The sequence below is a fragment of the Coregonus clupeaformis genome, chromosome 7 (genome assembly GCF_020615455.1).
Source record: "Coregonus clupeaformis isolate EN_2021a chromosome 7, ASM2061545v1, whole genome shotgun sequence".
NCBI classification, from domain to species: Eukaryota; Metazoa; Chordata; class Actinopteri; order Salmoniformes; family Salmonidae; genus Coregonus; species Coregonus clupeaformis.
In genome coordinates, this window is record NC_059198.1 from 428,164 (window position 1) to 455,167 (window position 27,004).

At 41.4% G+C, this 27,004-nt stretch overlaps 1 protein-coding gene across 4 annotated transcripts in view; it reads left to right on the plus strand.

The window, feature by feature from the left end:
* Positions 1-8,128: 8,128 nt before the first annotated feature.
* Positions 8,129-27,004, plus strand: part of LOC121568722 (E3 ubiquitin-protein ligase rnf213-alpha-like) — a 68,799-nt gene continuing 49,923 nt past the window's right edge. For 2 of the 4 annotated variants that reach the window (XM_045221038.1, XM_045221041.1), the window contains exons 1-17: positions 8,130-8,315; positions 9,658-9,807; positions 10,245-10,405; positions 10,714-11,457; positions 12,738-12,940; positions 14,905-15,075; positions 15,277-15,479; positions 17,131-17,420; positions 17,872-18,131; positions 18,402-18,611; positions 20,993-21,185; positions 23,451-23,506; positions 23,597-23,774; positions 25,853-26,020; positions 26,143-26,241; positions 26,331-26,453; positions 26,702-26,885. In XM_045221038.1, the coding sequence (XP_045076973.1) occupies positions 9,705-9,807; positions 10,245-10,405; positions 10,714-11,457; positions 12,738-12,940; positions 14,905-15,075; positions 15,277-15,479; positions 17,131-17,420; positions 17,872-18,131; positions 18,402-18,611; positions 20,993-21,185; positions 23,451-23,506; positions 23,597-23,774; positions 25,853-26,020; positions 26,143-26,241; positions 26,331-26,453; positions 26,702-26,885 (3,346 nt within the window). In that variant the 5' untranslated portion in view covers positions 8,130-8,315; positions 9,658-9,704. Of the gene's footprint in view, positions 8,316-9,657; positions 9,808-10,244; positions 10,406-10,713; positions 11,458-12,737; positions 12,941-14,904; positions 15,076-15,276; positions 15,480-17,130; positions 17,421-17,871; positions 18,132-18,401; positions 18,612-20,992; positions 21,186-23,450; positions 23,507-23,596; positions 23,775-25,852; positions 26,021-26,142; positions 26,242-26,330; positions 26,454-26,701; positions 26,886-27,004 lie in introns of all 4 variants that reach the window. The other 2 variants (XM_045221040.1, XM_045221039.1) reach the window with 2 other exon arrangements.

The window sequence follows — 27,004 nt, forward strand, 5'->3', positions numbered from 1 at the left end:
TTCAGATGTTCATTGGCAAAATTCAGACGGGCATGTATATGTGCTTTCTTGAGCAGGGGGACCTTGCGGGTGCTGCAGGATTTCAGTCCTTCACGGCGTAGTGTGTTACCAATTGTTTTCTTGGTGACTATGGTCCCAGCTGCCTTGAGATCATTGACAAGATCCTCCCGAGTAGTTCTGGGCTGATTCCTCACCGTTCTCATGATTATTGCAACTCCACGAGATCTTGCATGGAGCCCCAGGCCGAGGGAGATTTACAGTTCTTTTGTGTTTCTTCCATTTGCGAAAAATCGCACCAACTGTTGTCACCTTCTCACCAAGCTGCTTGGCGATGGTCTTGTAGCCCATTCCAGCCTTGTGTAGGTCTACAATCTTGTCCCTGACATCCTTGGAGAGCTCTTTGTTCTTGGCCATGGTGGAGAGTTTTGAATCTGATTGATTGATTGCTTCTGTGGACAGGTGTCTTTTATACAGGTAACAAACTGAGATTAGGAGCACTCCCTTTAAGAGTGTGCTCCTAATCTCAGCTCGTTACCTGTATAAAAGACACCTGGGAGCCAGAAATCTTTCTGATTGAGAGGGGGTCGAATAATTATTTCCCTCATTAAAATGAAAATCAATTCATAACATTTTTGGCATGCGTTTTTCTGGATTTTTTTTGTGGTTATTCTGTCTCTCACTGTTCAAATAACCCTATCATTAAAATTATAGACTGATCATTTCTTTGTCAGTGGGCAAACGTACAAAATCAGCAGGGGATCAAATACTTTTTTCCCTCACTGTAGATGCTACCAGGATTACGGATAATCCTGAATGAATCGTGAGTAATGATGAGTGAGACCGTTACAGACAGATAAATATCATAATAAGAAAATGTGACTCCAAAATGACACAATATTGCACTATAAGTGAATTTGTCCAAATACTTCACACCTTAAAATGGGGGGACTAGATACATAAAGCGCATTCATTTCTAAACGGTAAAACATATATATGAAAATACCCTCAAATAAAAGGTGACATTCTGAACTGTGACCTCATACAAAACATTTGATCTCAAATCCAAATGCTGGAGTATAGAGCTTCACTGTCTAAATATAGTGCCTTGAAAAAGTATTCATACCTCTTGGATTTGTATTACAAAGTGGGATTAAAATTGATTTAATTGTATTTTTTTTGTCTACAATCTACACAAAATCACATGTAATGTCAAAGTGGATTTTTTTTAAATGCAACAACTATATTTTAGTTATTTCATTTATATATAAGTAACTAAAATATAGTTGTTGCATAAGTGTTAATCTCCCTGAGTCAATACATGTTATAAACACCTTTGACAGCGATTACAACTATGCGTCTTCTTGGGTAAGTCTCTCAGAGCTTTAGCCACCTGGATTGTGAAATATTAGCCCATTATTCTTTTCATAATTCTTCAAGCTCTGTAACTGTTTTAAATCACCAATGGACAGAAGTTTCCTTCCTGTCTTGCAGCTCAGTTCAGAAGGATGACTCTATCTTTGTTGTGTCTGGGTGGTTTATTACATCATCCACAGCATAATTATTCACTTGACCATGCTAAAATATATATTCAATGTCTGATTTAATGTTACCCATCTACCAATCACTGCCCTTCTTTATGAGGCTTTCCAAAAGCTCCCTGGTCTTTGTAGTTGAATCTGTGCTTGAAATTCAATACTTGACTGAGGGACCTTACAGATGTTGTATGTATAGGGTACAGAGGAAGGGTTAGTCATTCAAAAATCATATCAACCCCTATTATTTCACACAGAGTGAGTCCATGTTTCTTTGTGATTTGTTAAGCTAAATGTTACTCCTGAACTCATGTAGGTTTGCCTAAACAAAGGGGCTGAATACTTATGCAACAACTATATTTTAGTTGTGACATTTTTATTAATATTTTTTAAAAAGTATAATTTTTCTTCCACTTTGACAGAGTATTTTGAGTAGATTGTAAAAAAAAAAAAAAGCCAATAAAATCATTTTTAATCCCACTTTGTAACACAATAAAATGTGAAGCAATTCAAGGGGCATGAATAATTTTGCAAGGCACTGTAAATACTTAAGAGAGTGTAAATCAATAAAACATAGATTTTTGTTTCAGGGGTTTTGTGCACCGACTGGCTTGTGGTATATCAACAGAAATAGATCTGTGCAGTAACTGGCTCTTCTGTTGTCATTCCCTGCACATATCAATATCCTGAGATGCTTGATAACAAGAACCTAACAGTGGAAAAGGTCATGTGGAGTCACGGGAGGAAACAGTCTTTTGATGGCCCTTTCATCATTGAAAGTAATAACACAACTCATACCGCCACCAAATTTGAGTACGTTGGTAACAAAGGTCATAATTGTTCTTTGCAAATCCACCAAATAGAGCAGAGAGACAGTGGAGAATATGCATTCAGATTTGAAACTAACAAAGGTGGCAAGTGGACGGGTCAGAATGGTGCAAAACTGAATGTTTTTGGTAAGTCTGTTTTCCTTAATTTGCTTCAAAAGTGAAACGGGCTTAGCTCACCATTGCATTGTCTATAGATTAGGACATTTACCGGGTTTCTTTCTCCACTTTTAGAGTTTATCATTTCGATGACAACACCCAAAGTACACGGACCAATAAAAGAAGGCGATTGTGTGAATCTGACCTGTATGAACAACTGTTAATCTGCAGTTATGTGGTTCAAGAACAGAAAACCCTTGCAAGACGAGTCCTCAACTCTTTACCTCCAAGACTCTGGAAACTACTCATGTTCGCCAAAGCATCACAATAGACCACTTTCTGAGGTTATCAGGGTCAATGTTGAATGTGAGTAAAGGAAGGTTTTATTAACAAGTAACACTGTTTTCTAAAAAGCCACTGATGTAAGATAACAACCTGATGATGTGGTCTGATCTCTTTCAGATGGCCCTAGGAATACCTCATTCTCAGTCTGGCCGTCATCTGAAGTACTGGAGGGTAGTGATGTTACTCTGACCTGCAGCAGCAATGCTAACCCAGCATTGAACTACACTTGCTTTAAAATAGATGGAGACAGTTGTCTGGAAATGGTATATCAGGCTGAGCTACGGTTTAATGTTACTCACACTAGTAATAGTGGGAAATACTTCTGTGTCGTCAGCAATAAGCATGGAAGAAAGAATTCAATCGAACGCTGCTGGCACCCGCCCACCCGACTAGAATCACGACTCTCGACGGGTCTGACCTAGAGTATGTGGACAACTACAAATACCTAGGTGTCTGGTTAGACTGTAAACTCTCCTTCCAGACTCACATTAAGAATCTCCAATCCAAAGTTAAATCCAGAATCGGCTTCCTATTTCGCAAACAAAGCTTCCTTCACTCATGCTGCCAAACATGCCCTCGTAAAACTGACTATCCTACCGATCCTTGACTTCGGCGATGTCATTTACAAAATAGCCTCCAACACTCTACTCAGCAAATTGGATGTAGTCTATCACAGTGCCATCCGTTTTGTCTCCAAAGCCCCATACACTACCCACCACTGTGACCTGTACGCTCTTGTTGTCTGGTCCTCATTACATGTTCGTCGTCAAACCCACTGGCTCCAGGCCATCTATAAATCACTGCTAGGCAAATCCCCTTATCTTAGCTCATTAGTCACCATAGCAACACCCACCCGTAGTATGCGCTCCAGCAGGTACAGTGGGGAAAAAAAGTATTTAGTCAGCCACCAATTGTGCAAGTTCTCCCACTTAAAAAGATGAGAGAGGCCTGTCAATTTCATCATAGGTACACGTCAACTATGACAGACAAATTGAGAGAAAAAAAATCCAGAAAATCACATTGTAGGATTTTTAATGAATTTATTTGCAATTTAATTGCCACCTTGGATATCTGCAGTCCACTCATTTAAAGAGAGAATAAAGACCCCAATATTTTGAGACATTGTTGCTTTTTGTGTGACTTTTTCCAATGTATTTCACCTAGTCATGCAGATGGCAATGCATTTTACTTAATTTAATTTAAAAACCCTTTCCTGCAGTCAAATGACCAAAAGCAACCTCTAGTGGCCTCAAGGGTGGAGTGTTAGTATAAAAAATAAATAAAAAAACATGACGCTGTAAATCCTGGGTTTCTATGTAAAAAACGTTTTTTTTTTTTTTATATATGTCAGTCTTCTGTGATGTATATAAAGTGTAATATTGAGATGCAAACTCAAAATTGAATACATTTCAACTCTATATCTGACATGGTACAGGTGTATTATTTTATTAAGCCCATAACCATGTGTGTGAGGTGTATACTTTTGTTTCAAAGTAGATGTATTTAAGACTACCAAGAAACACTGTGTGACACTGATTTAGCCCACTGCAGTAAAAAGTTAAAGTACTTACATTTCATTGTATGTACTTTATAGCTATCCTTAACCACTATACTTTACTGTCTTCAGTAAAAATGTAAATAAAAACATGAAGTGTATCAGTCTAATTTATTTAAGTTTATTTATTTTTTACGCAAATTCATAGTCCATCACCTCTCCATGTGCACTCCCTCTGTGACCTACAGTGGATGACATAGAAGCCCCCCTCTGAAACCCTCTTTAATGATAGATTTCCTCATAGAAATAGATCTAGATCCATCACAGAACATAGACTTGAATGGGAATGTTCATACTGGTAATTCTATTTCAAGGACTACTCTCCATTTTCTGAGCTGAAGCATCACCATGGCATAGCCCCTTGACCCATGACCCCATCATCTGAAGGTCATCCTCATCTCCGGCTCCCTGAGCCAGACGGCCGGGTGCGATGGATCGGACGACACCTTCTCAAACCTGTGGAAGAGCTTCACCCTGGCTCCAGACACAGAGAAAGAGGACAGGCGACCCCGGTCACAGTCCACGTACAGCCCTATCTTACCAGGGTGCTTCTGAGAGAGGCAGGGCTGCATCTTCCCATCATGACAGAGTCCCGAGTTCACTTTCTTCAGCCTCTCAGTAGTGTTCTCCTGAGTGTCTGGGTTCTTCACACTCTCCTCCCCCTTTTCTTGTTCTACCGCCCTCTTTACTTTTGATACCGCTTTTCTTTCTCTACGTCTCTCTTTTCTGGACCTACTCCTTTCTTTTCCACCTCTCTCTTTTCTGGAAATACCTTGCTCTCTTCTTTCTTGGGTCCAGAGAGCCCATTACCCACTTCCTGCTGTTCCATCTCTTCCTTCTGAGGGCCTGAATTTACCTCTTAAAGTCCACCTCCTTCCTCTTGGCAAACTCTGCTGCAAAAGCCTTTCCAATCCCTGCTCTTGCAATATCTTTTACCCATCCCTCCTCCTCTTCTTCCCCACCGGTCCCTCATTCCACCGGACGCATCTCAGTGTTGAGCTGGTAGTCCTTCCAGGCCTGCACACCCGTTTTACAGCAAATTTCCTGCAATTCCACCAATTCGACACAGGTGGAGAGAAATGTTAGCAGTTTTTAGAGTGAGACTGACTAACAAATCAATGGGAGCCCCCCAGCAGGTAATTCAACCATGATAACAAGTTTAGATAGTGTGGGGATCTATTTTCTCATAACTGGATGTGATGACTAGCTTAGAAAGAATGCATTAATGATTAAGCATAAAAGGTTTGTACTGTACTGATATAAATTGTTTAACCTAACAAGCTGTGATTAATGTGAGGAGCTGTTTTAGGGAGTAGGGGGAGATAAGAACTTGTGTCTCACAATACCCGAACACTGCCTCTTTGTGATCTGTGAACCGTCCAAGGACGTGTACTGCAAAAGTGCTGACTTTCTGGATAAGTTGCAAAACAACTAGACACCTGGCAACAGTGGAGCGCCAAGAGGCTGGGACCAGCCGGAGCGCCAGCGATAGGTTGGGCAAGTCTAAACCACGCTCAACCTCTACCCTGATAGGCCCAGCAGAGAGCGGGAACTAAAACTGTCAGGGTATTTAAGGAAGAATTTGTAATGAGGAAGCCAGTTCTCTGTCTGCCCTGCGTGGTATTTCAGTGAGCCCGTATACGAACCATCATACTCATCATACATACATTTTGCATATAATACATTTAGCTTGGATTGAATATCTCTTGATTATGTTTACTCTTATTCCAATACCAGATTTGAATTACGCAATTTCTAACAATAGCTAGCCGCTAAACTAACTTAGCAATCTAAAAAGTGTTAGCTGACATGGGCTAATCGACTGACTATCAGTGACTGACATAACAAGAGTAAAACTGCTGATGCACAACCAAATTTCAAAATTGAGCCTTGTGTAGTCTACTATTCTAACTCGCAGAAAGTTGTCAGTCTCACATTCTGAAAAAAATATAAAATGCAAAGGTTTGGAATGGAATTGACGCAACATCATGACTCTCATGCTGAAGCAAGGACAGAGGATATTTTCAACTGGGTACAAGACACTACTGTCTGTCACGTTCTGAATGTTGTGCCTTGTTGGTTGTGCCCCTGTTTTCCCTTGCATACATGAGTAATGGAGGTGGTTTGGTGAACTACGCTCTCGTGATGACCTCGCTTAAGACCAGGACCTGTATTCATAAAGTGTCTCAGAGGAGTGCTGATCTAGAATCAGGTCCCTCCCTGTCCATACAGTCTTACTCATTATGATCCAAGACCAGCACTAACACTCTGACGTGCTTTATAAATACAGGCCCTGAAGACGAATGCCTAGGATTTAGTTCAAACCCCAGTCAATAACACATGCTTACCTGTGTCCTCGTGACACTGCAGGATGGCATCTAGCTGGACCACCAAGCCTCCATTCAAGACGAGCAGTCCAGCTGAATGTCAGGGCAAAGAACCTGGTCCACCTCATGTTTCGATAACTCATCAAGTGGTTATGACAGTAACATAAAGCTAGGTTAGTTCTCCCTTGTCGTCGTCCCCTCCCCCTCATTCTGGTACCAGAATGATGGTAAAATAATGACATCACAAACAGCACAAATCATCATTCTGTTTCCAAACTTTACATCTCCACTGTTCTTAAAGGGAATGTGTTTTTGTAAAATGTTCAGTGGAAATTGTTAAAAGTAGTCCTTGTGCATAGAGTTGTATGGTTTTTTAAACTTTTCAATCATTGGTTTCTGTTCGACAAACATTTTAAAGTGAATAATCTGAGTCTCAGCATCACTCTGTTCCCGTGGAATTGCCCACAATTAAGATGCAATGTTCAGTCACCCTTCAGATTTCCATACTAGTAATAAGTGTAGTAGTTGGTAGAGCATGGCGCTTGCAACACCAGGGTTGTGGGTTTGTTTCCCACGGGGGGCCAGTATGAAAAATGTATGCACTCACTAACTGTAAGTCGCTCTGGATAAGAGCGTCTGCTATATGACTAAAATGTAAAACAATGTCTATTGGTTGCAAAAATTCCTCTTCACTTCCCATCATTGCCAACCCTCAGTCGATGAGCAGCCAAGCTGTATTCTAGACTTCCTGTAATATGATGCCAGTATTGTGCAACTTTCTCACTTTAGAGCCTGCTCTTGCCACTTGGCAGGAGGTACAGCAGTAGTAGTAGTAGCCTACTAGGGTGGTGTACAGACAGCTGAGTCACAGTGATTGTAGAGAAAACGTCTTGGGGAGCTGTACACATTGTACACCCCATCCACTCTGGGTGTATGGGGAAATCCCTGGACTAGAAACCTGAGCTGTGAGGCCTTGTGGAGGAGATCTGCAGGCATAAGTGGACGGTGCTCAGTGCTCACCATTTCAGTAGAGGAGGGCTTGTACCTCAAAAATATTGAACACATTGTTATTATAATGTTCATGCAATTAAGTCAGATCTCATATTACCTTGAATCTCATTCATGTTGACTCAATTGAACATTAGGGGGAAATGGTGTTGCTTCAGTCCAAACATTTGCAATGGTTCAATTAACACTGCCAAATTCTATGATTAAATAATAATTTTTAAAGGTGGTCAAAGCACTGCACATTTAAATAATCAGAAACGTTTGCTGTAATGGGCATGGCGCCCCAAACATACAGCAGCTGTTATCAGTTCTTGATTAATCAATGAACCTTTATTAATTCACTTGGGGAAAACACAATGGCAAAACATTTTTTTGACCTTCACAGTTGGACAGTTTAAGGGCAAGAACCTACCATGTCATTCGGAAATCCCCCACCATGTAGCTGCCTTCGCTTGCAATGCATGTGATACATTGGGAACTCACTGAAAGTAATAGTTGGATAGCCAAGGCCAGCGGACACTGATGAGCTTGTTGACAACCATTTCTCACAAAACGAAAGTGTAATTCGACATCGTGGTCATCATTTTATTCCTGATCACAGACAATCGTGCGATTAACACAGGTAAATGTACACAGTAGCAAAGCTATTTTCAATTAGCTACCTTTGGCACTGGGGTAGCCTATTCGCTCCGGGAGACCTGTACACATTCCCGGAGCGAAGAGGCTAGCACTGAGGTGAAGAGGTCTGATGGTGTGGGAGGCTAACGGCAACTCAAGGTGGCCATGTAGCTAACTCACGCAGTAGTTAACAATTGTATAGGCTATTTACCACGCTGGTTAGATGGCAACTGCTTGAATTATAGTCATGTAACTATTGGTTTTTGGGGTCACAAATGAATTACCTAGCTAGCTAACTTAGTGAAGTTGTGCACGAAGTTAGCGTGCTAGCGAGGCAGTGCAATGTTGTTGCGCAGGGGTTGGTGTCATTATTAGTTAGCTAGCTACATTACATGTCAGCTAGCAATACAGAGGAGCAACCTTTTTTACGTTGGCATGCCGGTGACGGCGTTTTGACATTAATTTGCAACAGTTTATATGGGAGTTAGCTATCTATATGTTAACTTTCATCTGTGGTTGGGCTTTTTTTAGTTAGTTAGCAGCTATCCACTGGTCTGGGTACCAGTCGTTTTAGCTAACATTACACTCCTGTCGAGTGGAATGTAGCTATACTAGCTGAACCGAGACGAGCTAACTAACGACCACCAGGCAGTAGCACATCTACTAGCTAGAAAGCTTGCTATTGATAATGTCAGTGCATTTCTTTGTCATTTCCGAGGAGCTTTTGCATTCGTCAATTGTAATATAGCTAGCTAGTCAATTATCCAGGCATTAGGTTGTTGTGTAGTTCTCTAGAAGCGGAAGTGGCTATCATGAGTGTTGCAGAGGATCGTTTGCCATTGGATAATTTCTCAATTGTTGGGTGGGCGTGGGCAGAGTTTGCACCTAGGGGAACACCCACACATTTGGCTTTTCCCAGGTGATCAGGAGCTAGCTAGCTACTGTTAGGTAGTTGTGATTTTTTTTTTTTTACTTTTCTACTTGGTCTGTAATAAGTTATATATTAGGATGACTTTGATACAAATATTTAGGAAGGAAAAGCTATTTCTAGTTCAATCATGCAGATGGCATTAGCTAGCTACATTAAAAAAAATATGTTTGGTTGTACAGCCATAACGTTAACAGTAGCTATAGCCTGGACTGAAGATACTGTATGTATGTATTTGGTTTGGGGCAGTTATTATACAGTCTGCCACTAAACGGATCCTAGAATATATTTGACTGATTTTAGATTAGCGAAGTGGCTATAACGTTAGCTGGCTAGTTGTTTCTCACATTTCATTGAAATGCAAGCACCTTTAAGTGAAATGAAAGTGAAAGAGATTTGCTCCCGTGCTCTGTCATAGATACTCAACTGTTCCCTCTGAAATACAGTCGCCATTGAAACTTCAAGATGAAGTGCACCGGTTGTGGCCGTGTTGGGTTTGAGAAAACTGCTAGATTCTGCAGCCAGTGTGGCCATCAGCTATCTACACAACCGCTCACCAAGGAGACGGGTCAGTATTGCCCTCTAATGTTATATTATATAAATACATGCTTTTTTACTTGAAGAAACTTGATTTGTTTTTGTAAAATGTTCAGTGGAAATTGTTAAAAGTAGGCCTTGTGCATAGAGTTGTATTTTTTGTTTTACTTTGCAATCATTCTTTTTTGTTTGACATACATTTTAAATAGAAAAATCGGGAGTCAGTCACTCGGTTATTGTGGAATTTCCCGTATATAAAGTACTTTTCAGAAGGGGTGCTGTCAGCACACTGCAAAAAGATCTGATTCAAACCCTCCATCAAAAGAGTATTGATTTTACAACAGTTATGGTGACTGAAGGAAGAGTGGGATATATCCTACACCAGACAATTGAGGGAATTATGATCAGCTTGACAATGTAATTCACAACCACTAATGCAACTGATGATGATTTGTTTTTCAAATGCAGACAACACTTCTGGAAGTTCACCAAAACCGTTACAGCCATCATTGGAGAGTATGACAGAGAAGACAGAAACGGAGAGTGATGGGTCATCCCTGAACAACCGGGAAACAAATACTTCTCCAAAACGGCCCAATGAAGAGCCTAACAGCAACCCTAAGAAAAAGGTTGATATTAAAACCAACATGTTTTTCAGAACTTCCTCATTCTAATTTCACAGATTTTATTATGTTGTTTGAAAAGGTTTTTATGTCAAAAGTTTTTTTTTATCGGTCACTAAACTATCAATAATACTGTTCAGGTATAAAAAACTGATTATAATTGTTCACCTAGCTTGTAGCCCCCAGGAATAGGAGCTGCTGCTGCTGCAACAGCTAATAGGATCCTAATAAAATACCAAATTAAGTCATGTTGATTGAGGGAAGAATGGATATGCTAAGGTTTGTTCTCTTGTTTCAACCTTTGGCTCAATCAGAGAAAAAAGAGGAAGAGGACCAAGAAGAAGAAAGACGGCCCAGGGTCATTGGACTCTGACCAGGTGACCTCTGACATGTCCGACATCTCTCTTATGGACAGCCAGGGGAAGAACAGGAAACAGGAAGTTGCAGAGTCCTCCGACAGCGACAGCGATGCCAGCGCCATGGACGAGACATCCAACTCACTTCATGACACGTCTGCCTCAGTGGAGAAACCAGCCAGTGCATCAGCATCATCAGCAGCTCCCAGTACAATCAGTCCAACTGGGAACACGTCTGACAATCAAGGTCCTCCAAGCACTGCCTCGTCACAGCCTGAGGCCGGCGCAGAGAGCCAGCCTGCCGCAGGGAAAGATAAACAGAGCAGTGAAGAGAATGACATATCTCAGTCACCTACAAAACAGACCTCAGAGTCGGCTCCGAATGACACTCCTGCCTCCCTCACCGACTCGGCTGGCAAATTCACCACCACCATCCCCCCTCTTCAGTCAGCCTCAGCGGTAGCGGCGAAGACCACTGACCAGAAAGCTCCAAAGGCTGCTGAAGCGAAGAGCACCAAGAACAAGAAAAACGTAGCCAACTCAAAGCAGACGAACCTGGACCAGAATGCGAACCAGAATGCTAAGCAGAACCAGACCAGGCAAGACAAACAGGAAGGGAAAGACGATCAGCAGGACCACGACTCGAAGCCACCCACCACTGGTAATAAGGACATGGTGTTTGGCTCTCATAAGAAATCAGAGGTAATGTAGCTGCTTGACATTACAAAATACACAGTGTACAAAACATGCTCTTTCCATGACATAGACTGACTAGGTGAATCCAGGTGAAAGCTATGATCCCTTATTGATTTAAGTTGTTAAATCCACATCAATCAGTGTAGGGGATTGTTAAGTCTTGAGACATAGATTGTGTATGTGTATCATTCAGAGGGTGAATGGGCAAGACAAAATATTTAAGTGCCTTTGAACAGGGTATGGTAGTAGGTGCCAGGTGCACCGGTTTTGAGTATATCAAGAACTGCTGGACATCCAGCCAACTTGACTCAACTGTGGGAAGCATTGGAGTCAACATGGGCCAGCATCCCCGTGGAACGCTTTCAACACCTTGTAGAGTCCATGCCCCGATGAATTGAGTCTGTTTTAAGGGCAAAAAGGGGGTACACAATATAAGGAAGGTGTTCCTAATGTGTTGTACACTCAGTTTATATCTCTTCAGATCTGAATAGTATTGACCTAACACAATGGGTTTTTATTTGATCAATCAAATGTATCTGTATGTTGCTATGATACGGGCTAGTATTTACTTCCATAAGGTAACCCTAACTTAATATAGCCCATATTTTTCAACTTGTATTATGGCAACATTTGCCACCATGTGCGCTTATTAACTACATTTGTCCAAAAAAATGCTTAGACTAGGTTATTATGGGTGATGTAGTTTGTTTTGTCTAAGGGTGCGGGGGGAGCTTGTTACCTTCCCTGACTTGGTGTGTGTTTGAGATCAACTACATTGTAGTCGGACTGCGCAGAACCACTGATCTACAAATCACCTTTAATTATAGTCTTGAGTGATTCTATTCTGCCCTTTGCCCTGCTGAAACTCATCCCATCAAACACACTATTTACATTTTAATATTTGACTTCAATTAAGGTTGGTAAAACAACCACATATCACAGTCATTTCAAGTGAAACCTTCCTAAAAAAGCAGCTATCAGCGAAATCCGTGCTAGTAAGAAAATATAAGTGCCGTTATTCGCACGAGAAAGATTAGTAGAACAAAGTGTTCTGTTTTTTCTTCCTAGGTGTAGGGTGCTATGGAGGTCAACCAAGCTGCTCTTTGAAGAGATGTTCTCACTGTATCTGTTTGTCCTCTGGCCAGGTGGAGAGCAGACTGATCCTCAAACTCTCTGTTTGTCCTCTGGCCAGGCGGAGAGCAGACTGATCCTCAAACTCTCTGTTTGTCCTCTGGCCAGGCGGAGAGCAGACTGATCCTCAAACTCTCTGTTTGTCCTCTGGCAAGGTGGAGAGCAGAGGCTCCAGTGTGGACCCAGAGGTGAAGGTGGAGAACATGGAGGTCCAGCAGCAGCCTGCCCATGGGGGAGGAGACGCCTCCACCTCCTCCTCCCCTACACCACAGAGCCCTGGCGTCAAGAAAGAGAAACAGAAAGACAACAAAAGTGACGACTCTGAAACCAAGGGTCAGGATGTTCCACCGCCAAAAAGGTATTTACAAATGGTCTGTTCATAACAGAAGTCACACAATGATAGCATGAAGAACCTAAAAGGCACACTTTTGTTGCATTGATAAACATCTATAGGTGCACAAAAGCACTTTCAAAAACACCCACAGACTCTCACAGCGCTACTATCCATTGTTGTCTGTTCACACAATGATATGCTTATTTCAAAACACGTTTTTTGAGAGTGGAAATCCACTCTAACTACAGGTACAGAAGCATAGAAAGTATTTATACTCCTTGACTTATTACACATTTTGTTGTCTTACAGCCTGAATTCAAAATTTGATTAAATATATGTATTTTCTCACCCATCTACACACAATACCCCATAATGACAAAGTGAAAACATGTTTTTAGAAATTTTAGCAAATGAAATTCATAAATATTTCATTTACGTAACGATTCACACCCCTGAGTTAATACTTTATAGAAGCACCGTTGGTGGCGATTACAGCTGTGAGTCTTTTTGGGTACGTTTCAAAGAGCTTTGCACACCTGGATTGTACAATATTAGCCCATTATTATTCTTCAAGCTCTGTCAAGTTGATTGTTGATCATTACTTTCTAGACAGCCATTTTCAAGTCTTGCCATAGATTTTTCAAGCTGATTTAAGTGAAAACTGTAACTAGGCCACTCAGGAACATTCAATGGCATATTGGTAAGCAACTCCAGTGTATATTTGACCTTGTGTTTTAGTTTATTGTCTTGCTGAAAGGTGAATTTGTCTCTGAAAGGTTTTCCTCTAGGATTATGCCTACACTTATAGCTGTATTCCGTTTCTTTTTATCCCAAAAAACTCCCTAGTCCTTGCCGATGACAAGCATATCCATAACATGATGCAGCCACCACCGTGCTTGAAAATATGAAGTGGTACTCAGTGATGTGTTGTGTTGGATTTGCCCCCAACATAACGCCTTGTATTCAGGACACAAAGTTCAGTTCTTTGCCACATTTCTTTCCAGCATTACTTAAGTGCCTTGTGGCAAACAGGATGCATGTTTTTGGAATATTTGTATTCTGAACAGGCTTCCTTCTTTTCACTCTGTCATTTAGGTTAGTATTGTGGAGTAACTATAATGTTGTTGATCCATCATCAGTTTTCTCATATCACAACCATTAAACAATCTCTAACAGTTTTGAAATCACCCTTGGCCTCATGGTTGAAATCCCTAAGTAGAGTCTTTCCTCTCTGTCAACTGAGTTCAGAAGGACGCCTGTATCTTTGTAGTGACTGGGTGTATTGGTACACCATCCAAAGTGTAATTAATAACTTCACCATGCTCAAAGAGATATTCAGCGTATGCTTCTTTTTTTCCACACTTCTACCAATCATTGGCCTTTTTTGCAAGGCATTGAAAAACCTCCCTAGTCGTTGTTGTTGAATCTGTGTTTGAAATTCATTACTCGATTGAGGGACCTTACAATTATTTGTATGTTTTGGGTACAAAAATCATGTTCACCACTATTATTGAGCACGAGTCCATGCAACTTATTATGCGATTTGTTAAGCACATTTTTACACCTGAACTTATTTAGGCTTGCCATAACAAAAGGGTTTGAATACTTACTGACTCAAGACATTTCAGCATTTAATTTTTTATAGATTTTCTACAAACAAAATTCCACTTTGTCATTATGTGGTTGTGTGTGTGTGTGTAGATCAGTGACAAAATCTCAATTTAATCCATTCTAAATTCGGGCTATAACACAACCGAATGTGGAAAAAGTAAAGGGGTGTGAATAATTTCTGAAGGCACTGTAGGAGGAAGGGTGGAGATGGGGATTGAACCCCAGTCTCCGGTGGGGGAGGTGCTTGTGCAGGGAGTGTTACACATTCAACTACGGCTCTGCACATTTCAAATCACTTTTATGAATATCGATCATGAACACCTCCACTTAGCTAATACAATACTCATCGGATTCATTTTTTTGGGGTTCAATTTCAGGATACCTCAAGGGAAAAAACAGGTCTCTGCAAGTGAGAGACTCACAATCTATTTCCACGCTGTCCTCTCGAAGGATTTCAAGCTAAACCCGGACGAGGACCGCATCTTCATCAGGGCTGGGGGGAACATTGGGACCTGGGATAAAGATTCAGTTGAGCTCACTGTGTCTAGGTAGGTTTTTATATACATGTATCAGATGTATCAGCTGTCAAGACAGTTTAGCCAAATATGTTGAATATGTATTCAATATAAACCTGCTTATAATGTTCAACATTGTTCCCATCTTTCTCACATAGAAAACAACAGACTCGTGTTGGGGGTTACATGTATATGATATATAACAGACGATAAACCAATGCATTGTCTCTACAGGAATCTTGGAGAGCATGGGTTCCTAGTCGAAGGGAGCTTGATCACAAGCAAATCTAATGCAACCGTGTCCATACCATACAAGTACCTTGTCTACAAGCATAAAAAGCAAAAGTACGAGTATGAGTACATATACAAACTGGATTCTACCCACCCCACCACCAACAGATGTCTTTTTGTCAAATCCCATCTGCTTAATGAAGAAGGTTGGTGCAGTTGCTATAACAATTTCTATAGCAGTTCTTGATTGTAAGTCACTGATTTTAAAATGTAAGTTCAAAACGTTGTTGATTTTTATCATGCATCTACAGTGAGGGGGAAAAAAGTATTTGATCTCCTGCTGATTTTGTACTTTTGCCCACTGACAAAGAAATGATCAGTCTATAATTTTAATGGTAGGTTTATTTGAACAGTGAGAGACAGAATAACAACAAAAAAATCCAGAAAAACGCATGTCAAAAATGTTATAAATTGATTTGCATTTTAATGAGGGAAATAAGTATTTGACCCCTCTGCAAAACATGACTTAGTACTTGGTGGCAAAACCCTTGTTGGCAATCAGAGGTCAGACGTTTCTTGTAGTTGGCCACCAGGTTTGCACACATCTCAGGAGGGATTTTGTCCCACTCCTCTTTGCAGATCTTCTCCAAGTCATTAAGGTTTCGAGGCTGAGGTTTGGCAACTCGAACCTTCAGCTCCCTCCACAGATGTTCTATGGGATTAAGGTCTGGAGACTGGCTAGGCCACTCCAGGACCTTAATGTGCTTCTTCTTGAGCCACTCCTTTGTTGCCTTGGCCGTGTGTTTTGGGTCATTGTCATGCTGGAATACCCATCCACGACCCATTTTCAATGCCCTGGCTGAGGGAAGGAGGTTCTCAACCAAGATTTGACGGTCATCCGATCATCCCTTTGATGCGGTGAAGTTGTCCTGTCCCCTTAGCAGAAAAACACCCCCAAAGCATAATGTTTCCACCTCCATGTTTGACGGTGGGGATGGTGTTCTTGGGGTCATAGGCAGCATTCCTCCTCCTCCAAACACGGTGAGTTGAGTTGATGCCAAAGAGCTCGATTTTGGTCTCATCTGACCACAACACTTTCACCCAGTTCTCTTCTGAATCATTCAGATGTTCATTTGCAAACTTCAGACGGGCATGTATATGTGCTTTCTTGAACAGGGGGACCTTGCGGGCGCTGCAGGAGTGTTACCAATTGTTTTCTTGGTGACTATGGTCCCAGCTGCCTTGAGATCATTGACAAGATCCTCCCGTGTAGTTCTGGGCTGATTCCTCACTGTTCTCATGATCATTGCAACTCCACGAGGTGAGATCTTGCATGGAGCCCCAGGCCGAGGGAGATTGACAGTTCTTTTGTGTTTCTTCCATTTGCGAATAATCGCACCAACTGTTGTCACCTTCTCACGAAGCTGCTTGGCGATGGTCTAGTAGCCCATTCCAGCCTTGTGTAGGTCTACAATCTTGTCCCTGACATCCTTGGAGAGCTCTTTGGTCTTGGCCATGGTGGAGAGTTTGGAATCTGATTGATTGAGAGGGGGTCAAATACTTATTTCCTTCAATAAAATGCAAATCATTTTAGAACATTTTTGACATGCGTTTTTCTGGATTTCTTTGTTGTTATTCTGTCTCTCACTGTTCAAATAAACCTACCATTAAAATTATAGACTGATCATTTCTTTGTCAGTGGGCAAACGTACAAAATCAGCAGGGGATCAAATACTTTTTTCCCACACTGTATTTGGTACTGCTCGTCTATTTTGTTCAAACACTGTTTTACATGTGAGGAAATTGTCTAAAATGTATGCAAATATCATATTAAACATTGATTTTGGTTGGTTTCAGGGGACTGGCATCAGTATGATGACATCATCTGTGTGGAGCCATCCAAGAATATGCTCAAACGGCTAAAAGACGTTTTATGGCCGGAACAAAGGAAAAGTGTCATCGAAGGCCGAGAAATCGCAGGGAAGGTTATGCTAGAGAGTATCTTTGACCTCCTCAGGAGCTGGACTGACATTAACCTCAAGAGTTTCCTCAATCAGCTGAATCAGTTTTACCAGATCTACGGGAACCCGTTTGTCTATGAGGAAACTCACAAGAAATGGTTCTCCTTAGACTACGATGAAAAAGATGTAAGTGAAGTTCTAAATGTCACACAGGCTCAGGAACTAAATGTCACACAGGCTCAAGACCCACCTCTTCACCCTGGCCTAGACGTTTCCCCCCCTGTTTGGCTTTTGCTTGTTTTGCTGTCTCCTGCCCTGCCTCCCTTCTAATTTATCCCAGTTATTTTGTTGCTGTTAGAAGTGAAATTCACTGTGTCCATTTGCTTGACTTGTAGAAAAGATGACACCCAATAAATGTGCAGACTCTGCACAATGTTGTAAATATATAGAGGTAATATTGTGTGTGGGAGTTATGATTTGCTGTTGTTTTTTCACATGTATTTTCCATTTGGTTGTCTTATTGTACGTTTCTTTTGTATATGGAAGGGAAAAGCAAATGGATGAGTGTTGAGTTGCAGTGTGCACCCATCCCCAAAACAAATCTGTTAACATTCACTGTTTGTTCTGCCTCCCCAAGGTCAGGAAGCTGCTGAAGCAGTTCATGCTGGACAGCGTTGTTCCTCAGCTGCAGAAGGAGGGTGAGGGGAAGAGTTGCTTCATCCAGGACCCCATGAGGGCAGCTGTGGTCATGCTGTACGTGTGGAAGCAGTACGGCCTCAAGCTGGACCATGGAGAGTCCACCCGGCTCTGCACTGCCCTGTGCCTGCCCAAGCTGCCCAAAGACTCCTTCCTGCAGTACTGGACTGACTTCTCCCAAGCCGTCTCAGGTCTCAAAAAGTGGGTTTTGGCGTCAGGATTTCTGCTTATTTTTTGCCTATTGCAGACACTGATTATTGTATGTTTTTATACAAGATGTAATCATTTTTATTAGTCTGAAACTGAGTAATATATTTGATACACGTTTTCTCAAAACAGTTTCTAACAGGAAGTGTTTGACAGCAGTACATGTTAGGGGATGAGTTCTCATGATTTTTTTTGTGGACAAAGAAATGCTGATGTATTTCTTTTTGTGTGAAAAACAACCTGCTGTATTTCTCTCCTGACCAGCTTGCCAGACATGTTGGTGGCTCTGATCAACAGTGTGAAGACTGAAGGGCCCAGGTGGATTTTGGTGCTCCCCCTGCTCCACCTCCTCAAGGGATCCTCCAAACCGTTCGCACCCATATCTACCACTGTCACCCCCAAGTACGAGCAGTCCTGGGCGGGCCTCCAAGGCCTCAAAGCGGGCAACATGACACTCAACAGCCAGGACAGGAGGTACATGACTTCTATTCTCCTCGTCGTATTAGAAAATCATTCTTATTGTCTCACTAGATTATGCTAAAGGTTTGGCCTTTCGCAATTACAGTGGGGGAAAAAAAGTATTTAGTCAGCCACCAATTGTGCAAGTTCTCCCACTTAAAAAGATGAGAGAGGCCTGTAATTTTCATCATAAGTACACGTCAACTATGACAGACAAATTGAGAAAAAAAATCCAGAAAATCACATTGTAGGATTTTTTAATGAATTTATTTGCAAATTATGGTGGAAAATAAGTATTTGGTCACCTACAAACAAGCAAGATTTCTGGCTCTCACAGACCTGTAGCTTCTTCTTTAAGAGGCTCCTCTGTCCTCCACTCGTTACCTGTATTAATGGCACCTGTTTGAACTTGTTATCAGTATAAAAGACACCTGTCCACAACCTCAAACAGTCACACTCCAATCTCCACTATGGCCAAGACCAAAGAGCTGTCAAAGGACACCAGAAACAAAATTGTAGACCTGCACCAGGCTGGGAAGACTGAATCTGCAATAGGTAAGCAGCTTGGTTTGAAGAAATCAACTGTGCGATCAATTTATTAGGAAATGGAAGACATACAAGACCACTGATAATCTCCCTCGATCTGGGGCTCCACGCAAGATCTCACCCCGTGGGGTCAAAACGATCACAAGAACGGTGAGCAAAAATCCCAGAACCACACGGGGGGACCTAGTGAATGACCTGCAGAGAGCTGGGACCAAAGTAACAAAGCCTACCATCAGTAACACACTACGCCGCCAGGGACTCAAATCCTGCAGTGCCAGACGTGTCCCCCTGCTTAAGCCAGTACATGTCCAGGCCCGTCTGAAGTTTGCTAGAGTGCATTTGGATGATCCAGAAGAGGATTGGGAGAATGTCATATGGTCAGATGAAACCAAAATAGAACTTTTTGGTTAAAACTAAACTTGTCGTGTTTGGAGGACAAAGAATGCTGAGTTGCATCCAAAAAACACCATACCTACTTTGAAACATGGGGGTGGAAACATCATGCTTTGGGGCTGTTTTTCTGCAAAGGGACCAGGACGACTGATCCGTGTAAAGGAAAGAATGAATGGGGCCATGTATCGTGAGATTTTGAGTGAAAACCTCCTTCCATCAGCAAGGGCATTGAAGATGAAACGTGGCTGGGTCTTTCAGCATGACAATGATCCCAAACACACCGCCCGGGCAACGAAGGAGTGGCTTCGTAAGAAGCATTTCAAGGTCCTGGAGTGGCCTAGCCAGTCTCCAGATCTCAACCCCATAGAACATCTTTGGAGGGAGTTGAAAGTCCGTGTTGCCCAGCGACAGCCCCAAAACATCACTGCTCTAGAGGAGATCTGCATGGAGGAATGGGCCAAAATACCAGCAACAGTGTGTGAAAACCTTGTGAAGACTTACAGAAAACATTTGACCTATGTCATTGCCAACAAAGGGTATATAACAAAGTATTGAGAAACTTTTGTTATTGACCAAATACTTTTTTTCCACCATAATTTGCAAATAAATTCATAAAAAATCCTACAATGTGTTTTTCTGGAATTTTTTTCCTCATTTTGTCTGTCATAGTTGACATGTACCTATGGTGAAAATTACAGGCCTCTCTCATCTTTTTAAGTGGGAGAACTTGCACAATTGGTGGCTGACTAAATACTTTTTTTCCCCACTGTATCTTCTGTTCCTTTTTTGGTAAACGAACAAAGAAACAAAATTCCCTCTAGAAATGAATATTTTAAACCTAAAAATTCTAGGGCACTGCATCCTAGAGATCCTGGTTCAAGGCCAGGCTCTGTCGCAGCCGGCCGCGACCGGGAGACCAATGGGCGGCGCACAATTGGTCCAGCGTCGTCCAATGTAGGGGAGGGTTTGGCCGGCAGGGATGTGGGTTCGTTTCCCACGGGGGGCCAGTATGGAAAACAAACAAAACAAACAAAAAAACATGTATGCATTCACTAACTGTAAGTCGCTCTGGATAAGAGCGTCTGCTAAATGACAAAAATGTAAATGTAATAGATACATACATACAGTGCCGTCGGAAAGTATTCAGACCCCTTGACTTTTTCCACATTTAGTTACAGCCTTACTCTAAAATTGATTTTAAAAATCCTCCGCAATCTACACACAATACCCCATAATGACAAAGCAAAAACAGGTTTTTAGAAATGTTTGCAAACTATGGGTTATTTTTATTATTTAATCAATTTTAGAATAAGGCTGTAACGTAACAAAATGTGGAAAAAGTGAAGGGGTCTGAATACTTTCCGAAGGCACTGTATATAATATATTATTTTTTATATATGAATTGGTGATCTCTGATATCCCTCCTTTTTCCACTCCTTTTTTCCCTCTGTTTTTAGAGCGATGTTGAATCTCATGAAAAACAATGGCCATCTGGTGGAGATGGACAGACTAGTGTCTCGGTCCTGGATGTGTCTGCTGCCCATAGAGGACTTGATGGAATGCAGCGTCCTCATCAACGTGGAACTGCTGGACCTGCTCCATGTCTTCACTCTGAGGGCCCCTCAGGATGTCACCTATAGCAACAACCAGGTGAGCTGGACCCTAGTTTCCCCCCTAACTACAGTGCCTACAGAAAGTATTCACACCCCTTGACTTACTCCACATTTTGTTGTGTTACAAAGTGGGATTAAAATGGATTTACTTGTCATTTTTTGTTAACGATCTACACAAAATACTCTGTCAGTGGAAGAAAAATTTGAACATTTGTACAATAAAATTAAATAAATTAAACACTATCTTGATTGATAAGTATTAAACCCTCTGAGTCAATACATGTTAGAATCACTTTTGGCAGTGATTACAGCTGTGTCTTTCTGGGTAAGTCTCTAAGAGCTTTCCACACCTGGTTTGTGCAACATTAACCCATTTAGTATTTTCAAGATTCTTCAAGCTCTGTCAAATCTGTTGTTGATCATTGCGGCCACTCAGGAACATTCACTGTCTTCTTGGTAAGCAACTCCAGTGTAGATTTGGCCTTGTGTTTTAGGCTATTGTCCTGCTGAAAGGTGAACTGAACCAGGTTTTCCTCGAGGATTTTGCCTGTGCTCCGCTCCATTCCATTTCAGCTGATTATTTCAACTGATTTTTAAGCAAATTATTACTCCTTAATGTATTTAGGCTTGCCATAACAAAAAGGTTGAGTACTTATTGACTCAAGACATTTCAGCTTTTTATTTTTAATCAATTAGTAAAACATTTGAAAAACAGAATTCCACTTTGATATTATGGGGTATTCTGTGTAGGCCAGTGACAATCTGAATCTTAAATTCAGGCTGTAACACAACAAAACGTGGAAAAAGTCAAGAGGTGTATGTACTTTCTGAAGGCACAGTATGTAAAGCGCATTGAGCGGCTGGTAAACGTACTATATAGCTAAATCCAATCAGTTGTTATTATAACTAGTTGAATAACTAATACACTGTAGGAGTGGGCTATGGTAGTTTAGTGGTCTTAGTCGCTTACTCCAGAACATACGTGTGTGTGTGTACAGTACCAGTCAAAGGTTTGGACACACCTACGCATTCAAGGGTTTTCTTTATTTTTACTATTTTCTACATTGTGGAATAATAGTTAAGACATCTAAACTATGAAATAACAAATATGGAAAGATGTAGTAACCAAAAAAAGTGTTAAACAAATCAAAATATATTTTATATTTGAGATTCTTCAAAGTAGCCACCCTTTGCCTTGATGACAGCTTTGCACACTCTTGGCATTCTCTCAACCAGATTCATCTGGAATACTTTTCGAACCGTTTTGAAGGAGTTCCCACATATTTTGAGCACTTGTTGGCTGCTTTTCCTTCACTCTGCCGTCCGATTCATCCCAAACCATCTCAATTGGGTTGAGGTCGGGGGATTGTGGAGACCAGGTCATCTGATGCAGCACTCCATTACTCTCCTTCTTGGTAAAATAGCCCTTACACAGCCTGGAGGTGTGTTGGGTCATTGTCCTGTTAAAAAACACATTTCCGAGGCTGGTAACTCTAATGAACTTATCCTCTGCAGCAGAGGTAACTCTGGGTCTTCCATTCCTGTGGCGGTCCTCATGAGAGCCAGTTTCATCATAGCGATTGATGGTCTTTGCGACTGCACTTGAATAAATATTCCGGATTGACTGACCTTCATGTCTTAAAGTAATGATGGACTGTCGTTTCTTTTTGTTTGTTTGAGCTGTTCTTGCCATAATATGGACTTGGTCTTTTACCAAATAGGGCTATCTTCTGTATACCTTGTCACAACACAACTGATTGGCTCAAACGCATTAAGAAGGAAAGAAATTCCACAAATTAACTTTTAAGAAGGCACACCTGTTAATTGAAATGCATTCCAGGTGACTACCTCATGAAACTGGTTGAGATAATGCCAAGAGTGTGCAAAGCTGTCATCAAGGCAAAGAGTGGCTATTTGAAGAATCTCAAATATAAAATATATATTTGGATTTGTTTAACACTTTTTTGGTTACTGCATGATTCCATATGTGTTTATTTCATGGTTTTGATATCTTCACTATTATTCTACAATGTAAAAAATAGGAAAAATAAAGAAAAATCCTTGAATGAGTAGGTGTGTCCAAACTTTTGACTGGTACTGTGTATATATATATATATATATATATATATATATACTCCTGCAGCATGGGTTTGAATCTGGCCCACAGGCTTTTCAGCACACTCTCTCCTCTATCTTTCCTATCTCTGTATCCTAGCCAATAAACCCAGAATGTTTTTAAAAGTATTATACAGCATTCAACTTGTTATTAACTTTAACAATGTGTTTTTTTTCTGCCCTGCAGTATGTGTCGGACACTCTCTCATACATTCAAAGCAATCTCATCGAGGAGAAATACAGGTGATTGACTTACTGAACCTAATTTGGTTCACTCGTTTCCTTCTGATCTTTGATGATAGTTATCGTAAAACATGTTTCTTGTGGTTGCAGTTGTTTTAGTGAGGCGTATGGCAGAGAGTGCTTGTCAACTGCAGTGAAACTACTTGAGAAGATCTGCAGAGGAGTACGATCGACTTCTACATACACTCAGAACTTCACAGACATCCCTGTGGCATGCATGAACATGGTTGTCTCCGTATCCGAGTTTGCCCGGACCTTTGAGTCACAGGTATGTGGAGTTCAAGTATCAAATGTCTGATAACTCATTTAGACTTTCGCCCTAGAAAAGCGGTTGGCCATCATATTATCATGATACATAGGTGCCGATATGATATGTATTGCGATTCTATATGTACAGTGCATTCGGAAAGTATTCAGACCCCTTCACTTTTTCCACATTTTGTTACGTTACAGCCTTATTCTAAAATTGATTAAATACACATTTTTCCTCATCAATCTCCACACAATACCCCATAATGAGAACGCGAAAACAGGTTTTTTGAAATGTTTGCAAATTAATAAAAAACAGAAATACCTTATTTACAAATGTATTCAGACCCTTTGCAATGAGACTCGAAATTGAGCTCAGGTTCATCCTGTTTCCATTGATCATCCTTGATGTTTCTACAACTTGATTGGAGTCCACCTGTGGTAAATTCAATTGATTGGACATTATTTTGAAAGTCACACACCTGTCTATATAAGGTCCCACAGTTGACAGTGCATGTCAGAGCAAAAACCAAGCCATGAGGTCGAAGGAATTGTCCGTAGAGCTCTGAGACAGGATTGTGTCGAGGCACAGATCTGGGGAAGGGTACCAAAAAATGTCTGCAGCATTGAAGGTCCCTAAGAACACAGTGGCCTCCATCATTCTTAAATGGAAGAAGTTTGGAACCACCAAGACCCTTCCTAGAGCTGGCCGCCCAGCCAAACTGAGCGATCGGGGGATAAGGGCCTTGGTCAGAGAGGTGACCAAGAACCCAATGGTCACTCTGACAGAGCTCCAGAGTTCCTTTGTTGAGATGGGAGAATCTTCCAGAAGGACAACCATCTCTGCAGCATTCCACCAATCAGGCCTTTATGGTAGAGTGGCCAGACGGAAGCCACTCCTCAGTAAAAGGCACATGATGCCAAAAGGCACCTGAAGGACTCTCAGACCATGAAAAACAAGATTCTCTGGTCTGAGATTGAACTCTTTAGCCTGAATGCCAAGCGTCACGTCTGGAGGAAACCTGGCACCATCCCTTTGGTGAAGCATGTTGGTGGCAGCATCATGCTGTGGGGATGTTTTTCAGCGGCAGGGACTGGGAGACTAGTCAGAATCGAGGGAAAGATGAACAGAGCAAAGTACATAGAGATTCTTGATGAAAACCTGCTCAGGACCTCAGACTGGGGCAACGGTTCACCTTCCAACAGGACAGCGACCCTGAGCATACAGCCAAGACAACGCAGGAGTGACTTCAGGACAAGTCTCTGAATGTCCAGCCAGAGCCCGGACTTGAACCCGATCAAACATCTCTCGAGAGACCTGAAAATAGCTGTGCTGCGACGCTCCACATCCAGCCTGACAGAGTTTGAGAGGATCTGCAGAGAAGAATGCAAGAAACTCCCCAAATACAGGTGTGCCAAACTTGTAACGTCATACCCAAGAAGACGCGAGGCTGTAATCGCTGCTAAAGGTGCTTCAACAAAGTACTTAGTAAAGGGTCTGAATACTTATGTAAATGTGATATTTCAGGTTTTTATTATTAATACATTTGCAAACAATTCTAAAAACCTATTTTTGCTTTGTCATTATGGGGTATTGTGTGTAGATTGATGATGGGAAAACAACAATTTAATCAATTTTAGAATAGGGCTGTAACGTAACAAAATGTGGAAAAAGTGAAGGGGTCTGAATACTTTCCGAATGCACTGTATCATTATTCTTTATTGCGATTCAATGTTCCAAACATATTGCTCTCTATATGTCTGCTTCAGAGAGACGAGAGATCATTGAAAATAAAAGTGCTGAAAACATGTTGGTTCACTATTTTAAAAGAAGATAGAGAACATGCTATAGAAGGAGAAATATCAGCGTTTTGGCGCATGTACAGCCGACTAGTTCAGACCATAGAAAAACAATTACTAGAAGGGACATTCCCCTTTAAGTCCATTTTCTGTGATGGGTGGACCGGCGGCCATATTGAGTGCTCCCATGAGTGTTCCTGTCAAATTGCTATGGTCTGAGGGGCTTTCTAGTAATCAGATCGCTATGGTTGAGACATTTTCCAAAAATGATTAAAATAACTTACCATTCCTTTCAAGGCAACTAAGGATGTGGAAAGGGAGCATATGCATGCCAAAGAGCTGGAGCTGCTGTCTGAGGCGATGGTGATCGTCAGATCCTGGATCGGCCAAACCTTCAGAGATCGGTTGCTGGGCAGGGGTGCATCCACCTTGTACCTCAGCGTCCATGTTACCACAGAGATTGAGGTGAACATTTTATATTTTTGTTGTGCAAATCAGAACGTTGAATTTTTCCTTTTTTGTTGTTGTAGTGCTGTGTCTGTTTTTTTTGACTAATTGTGTTCTTTATTTTTTGCCACGACTCACAGATGTGGAACAACATAATCTCTCTCAAGTTCGCCAATGACGATTTCACAAAGGAATGGAGACAAACGTTCACTAGGGACTTGGAGGGCAAACTGAAACGGGTATGAAACTGCCACATATACAGTAGAATTGAGAACTGACTGAAATATCCATTGGTGAAATGGCTGACATACCTTTTCCACATTTCTAGGAGTCTCCCCTGGATCAGATAGAGATCTACTGTTCCCAGATGGAGGTCCTGAATGAATCTCACCCTCACGTGGCCAGGAGTATCGAGAAATGTGCCTTGGAAGCTGTCACCTCACTGTGTCAGGTCAGTAGACTCGTGGTAACACTTTACTTAAATACAGATTTAATATATAATTACCTTTTTATAAGTAGGTATGAACCCATATAACATTTTATACATGTTATGCCTTTATGAAACTCAACCGCTTCTGAATTAAATGGAAAATAAACCTTGATGAAGAAGTTGGCTAAGACATATGCCTAATCTCTTATTTTAGTAATTCATATACTGTATGAATCTCAATCTCTTCAATATTTTTTCTTCTCACACAGAGCAAGTCCGAGGGTAAACTCTTTGACCGGTTCAGGATCAACTGGAAGTTTGGCAAACTCATCTCAGCTATCATCCAGAAGTCCTGGCCGAGAAACGAGCGTGGGGATTACCACGAAGAAGACGAGGTGGTCTTTCAACATCTGCTCTCCTGGACAGCTGCTAAGAACATCTTCCAGCTACATGGTACTTCCATCAGTCTATTTACTGTTCTTCAATCAGTCTATTTAATGGACCTGTTTTAGTGTATGTTACGATTGCATGATGTTTTTGGCTGCCGTATGGTGCCGCAAACAAAGACTCTC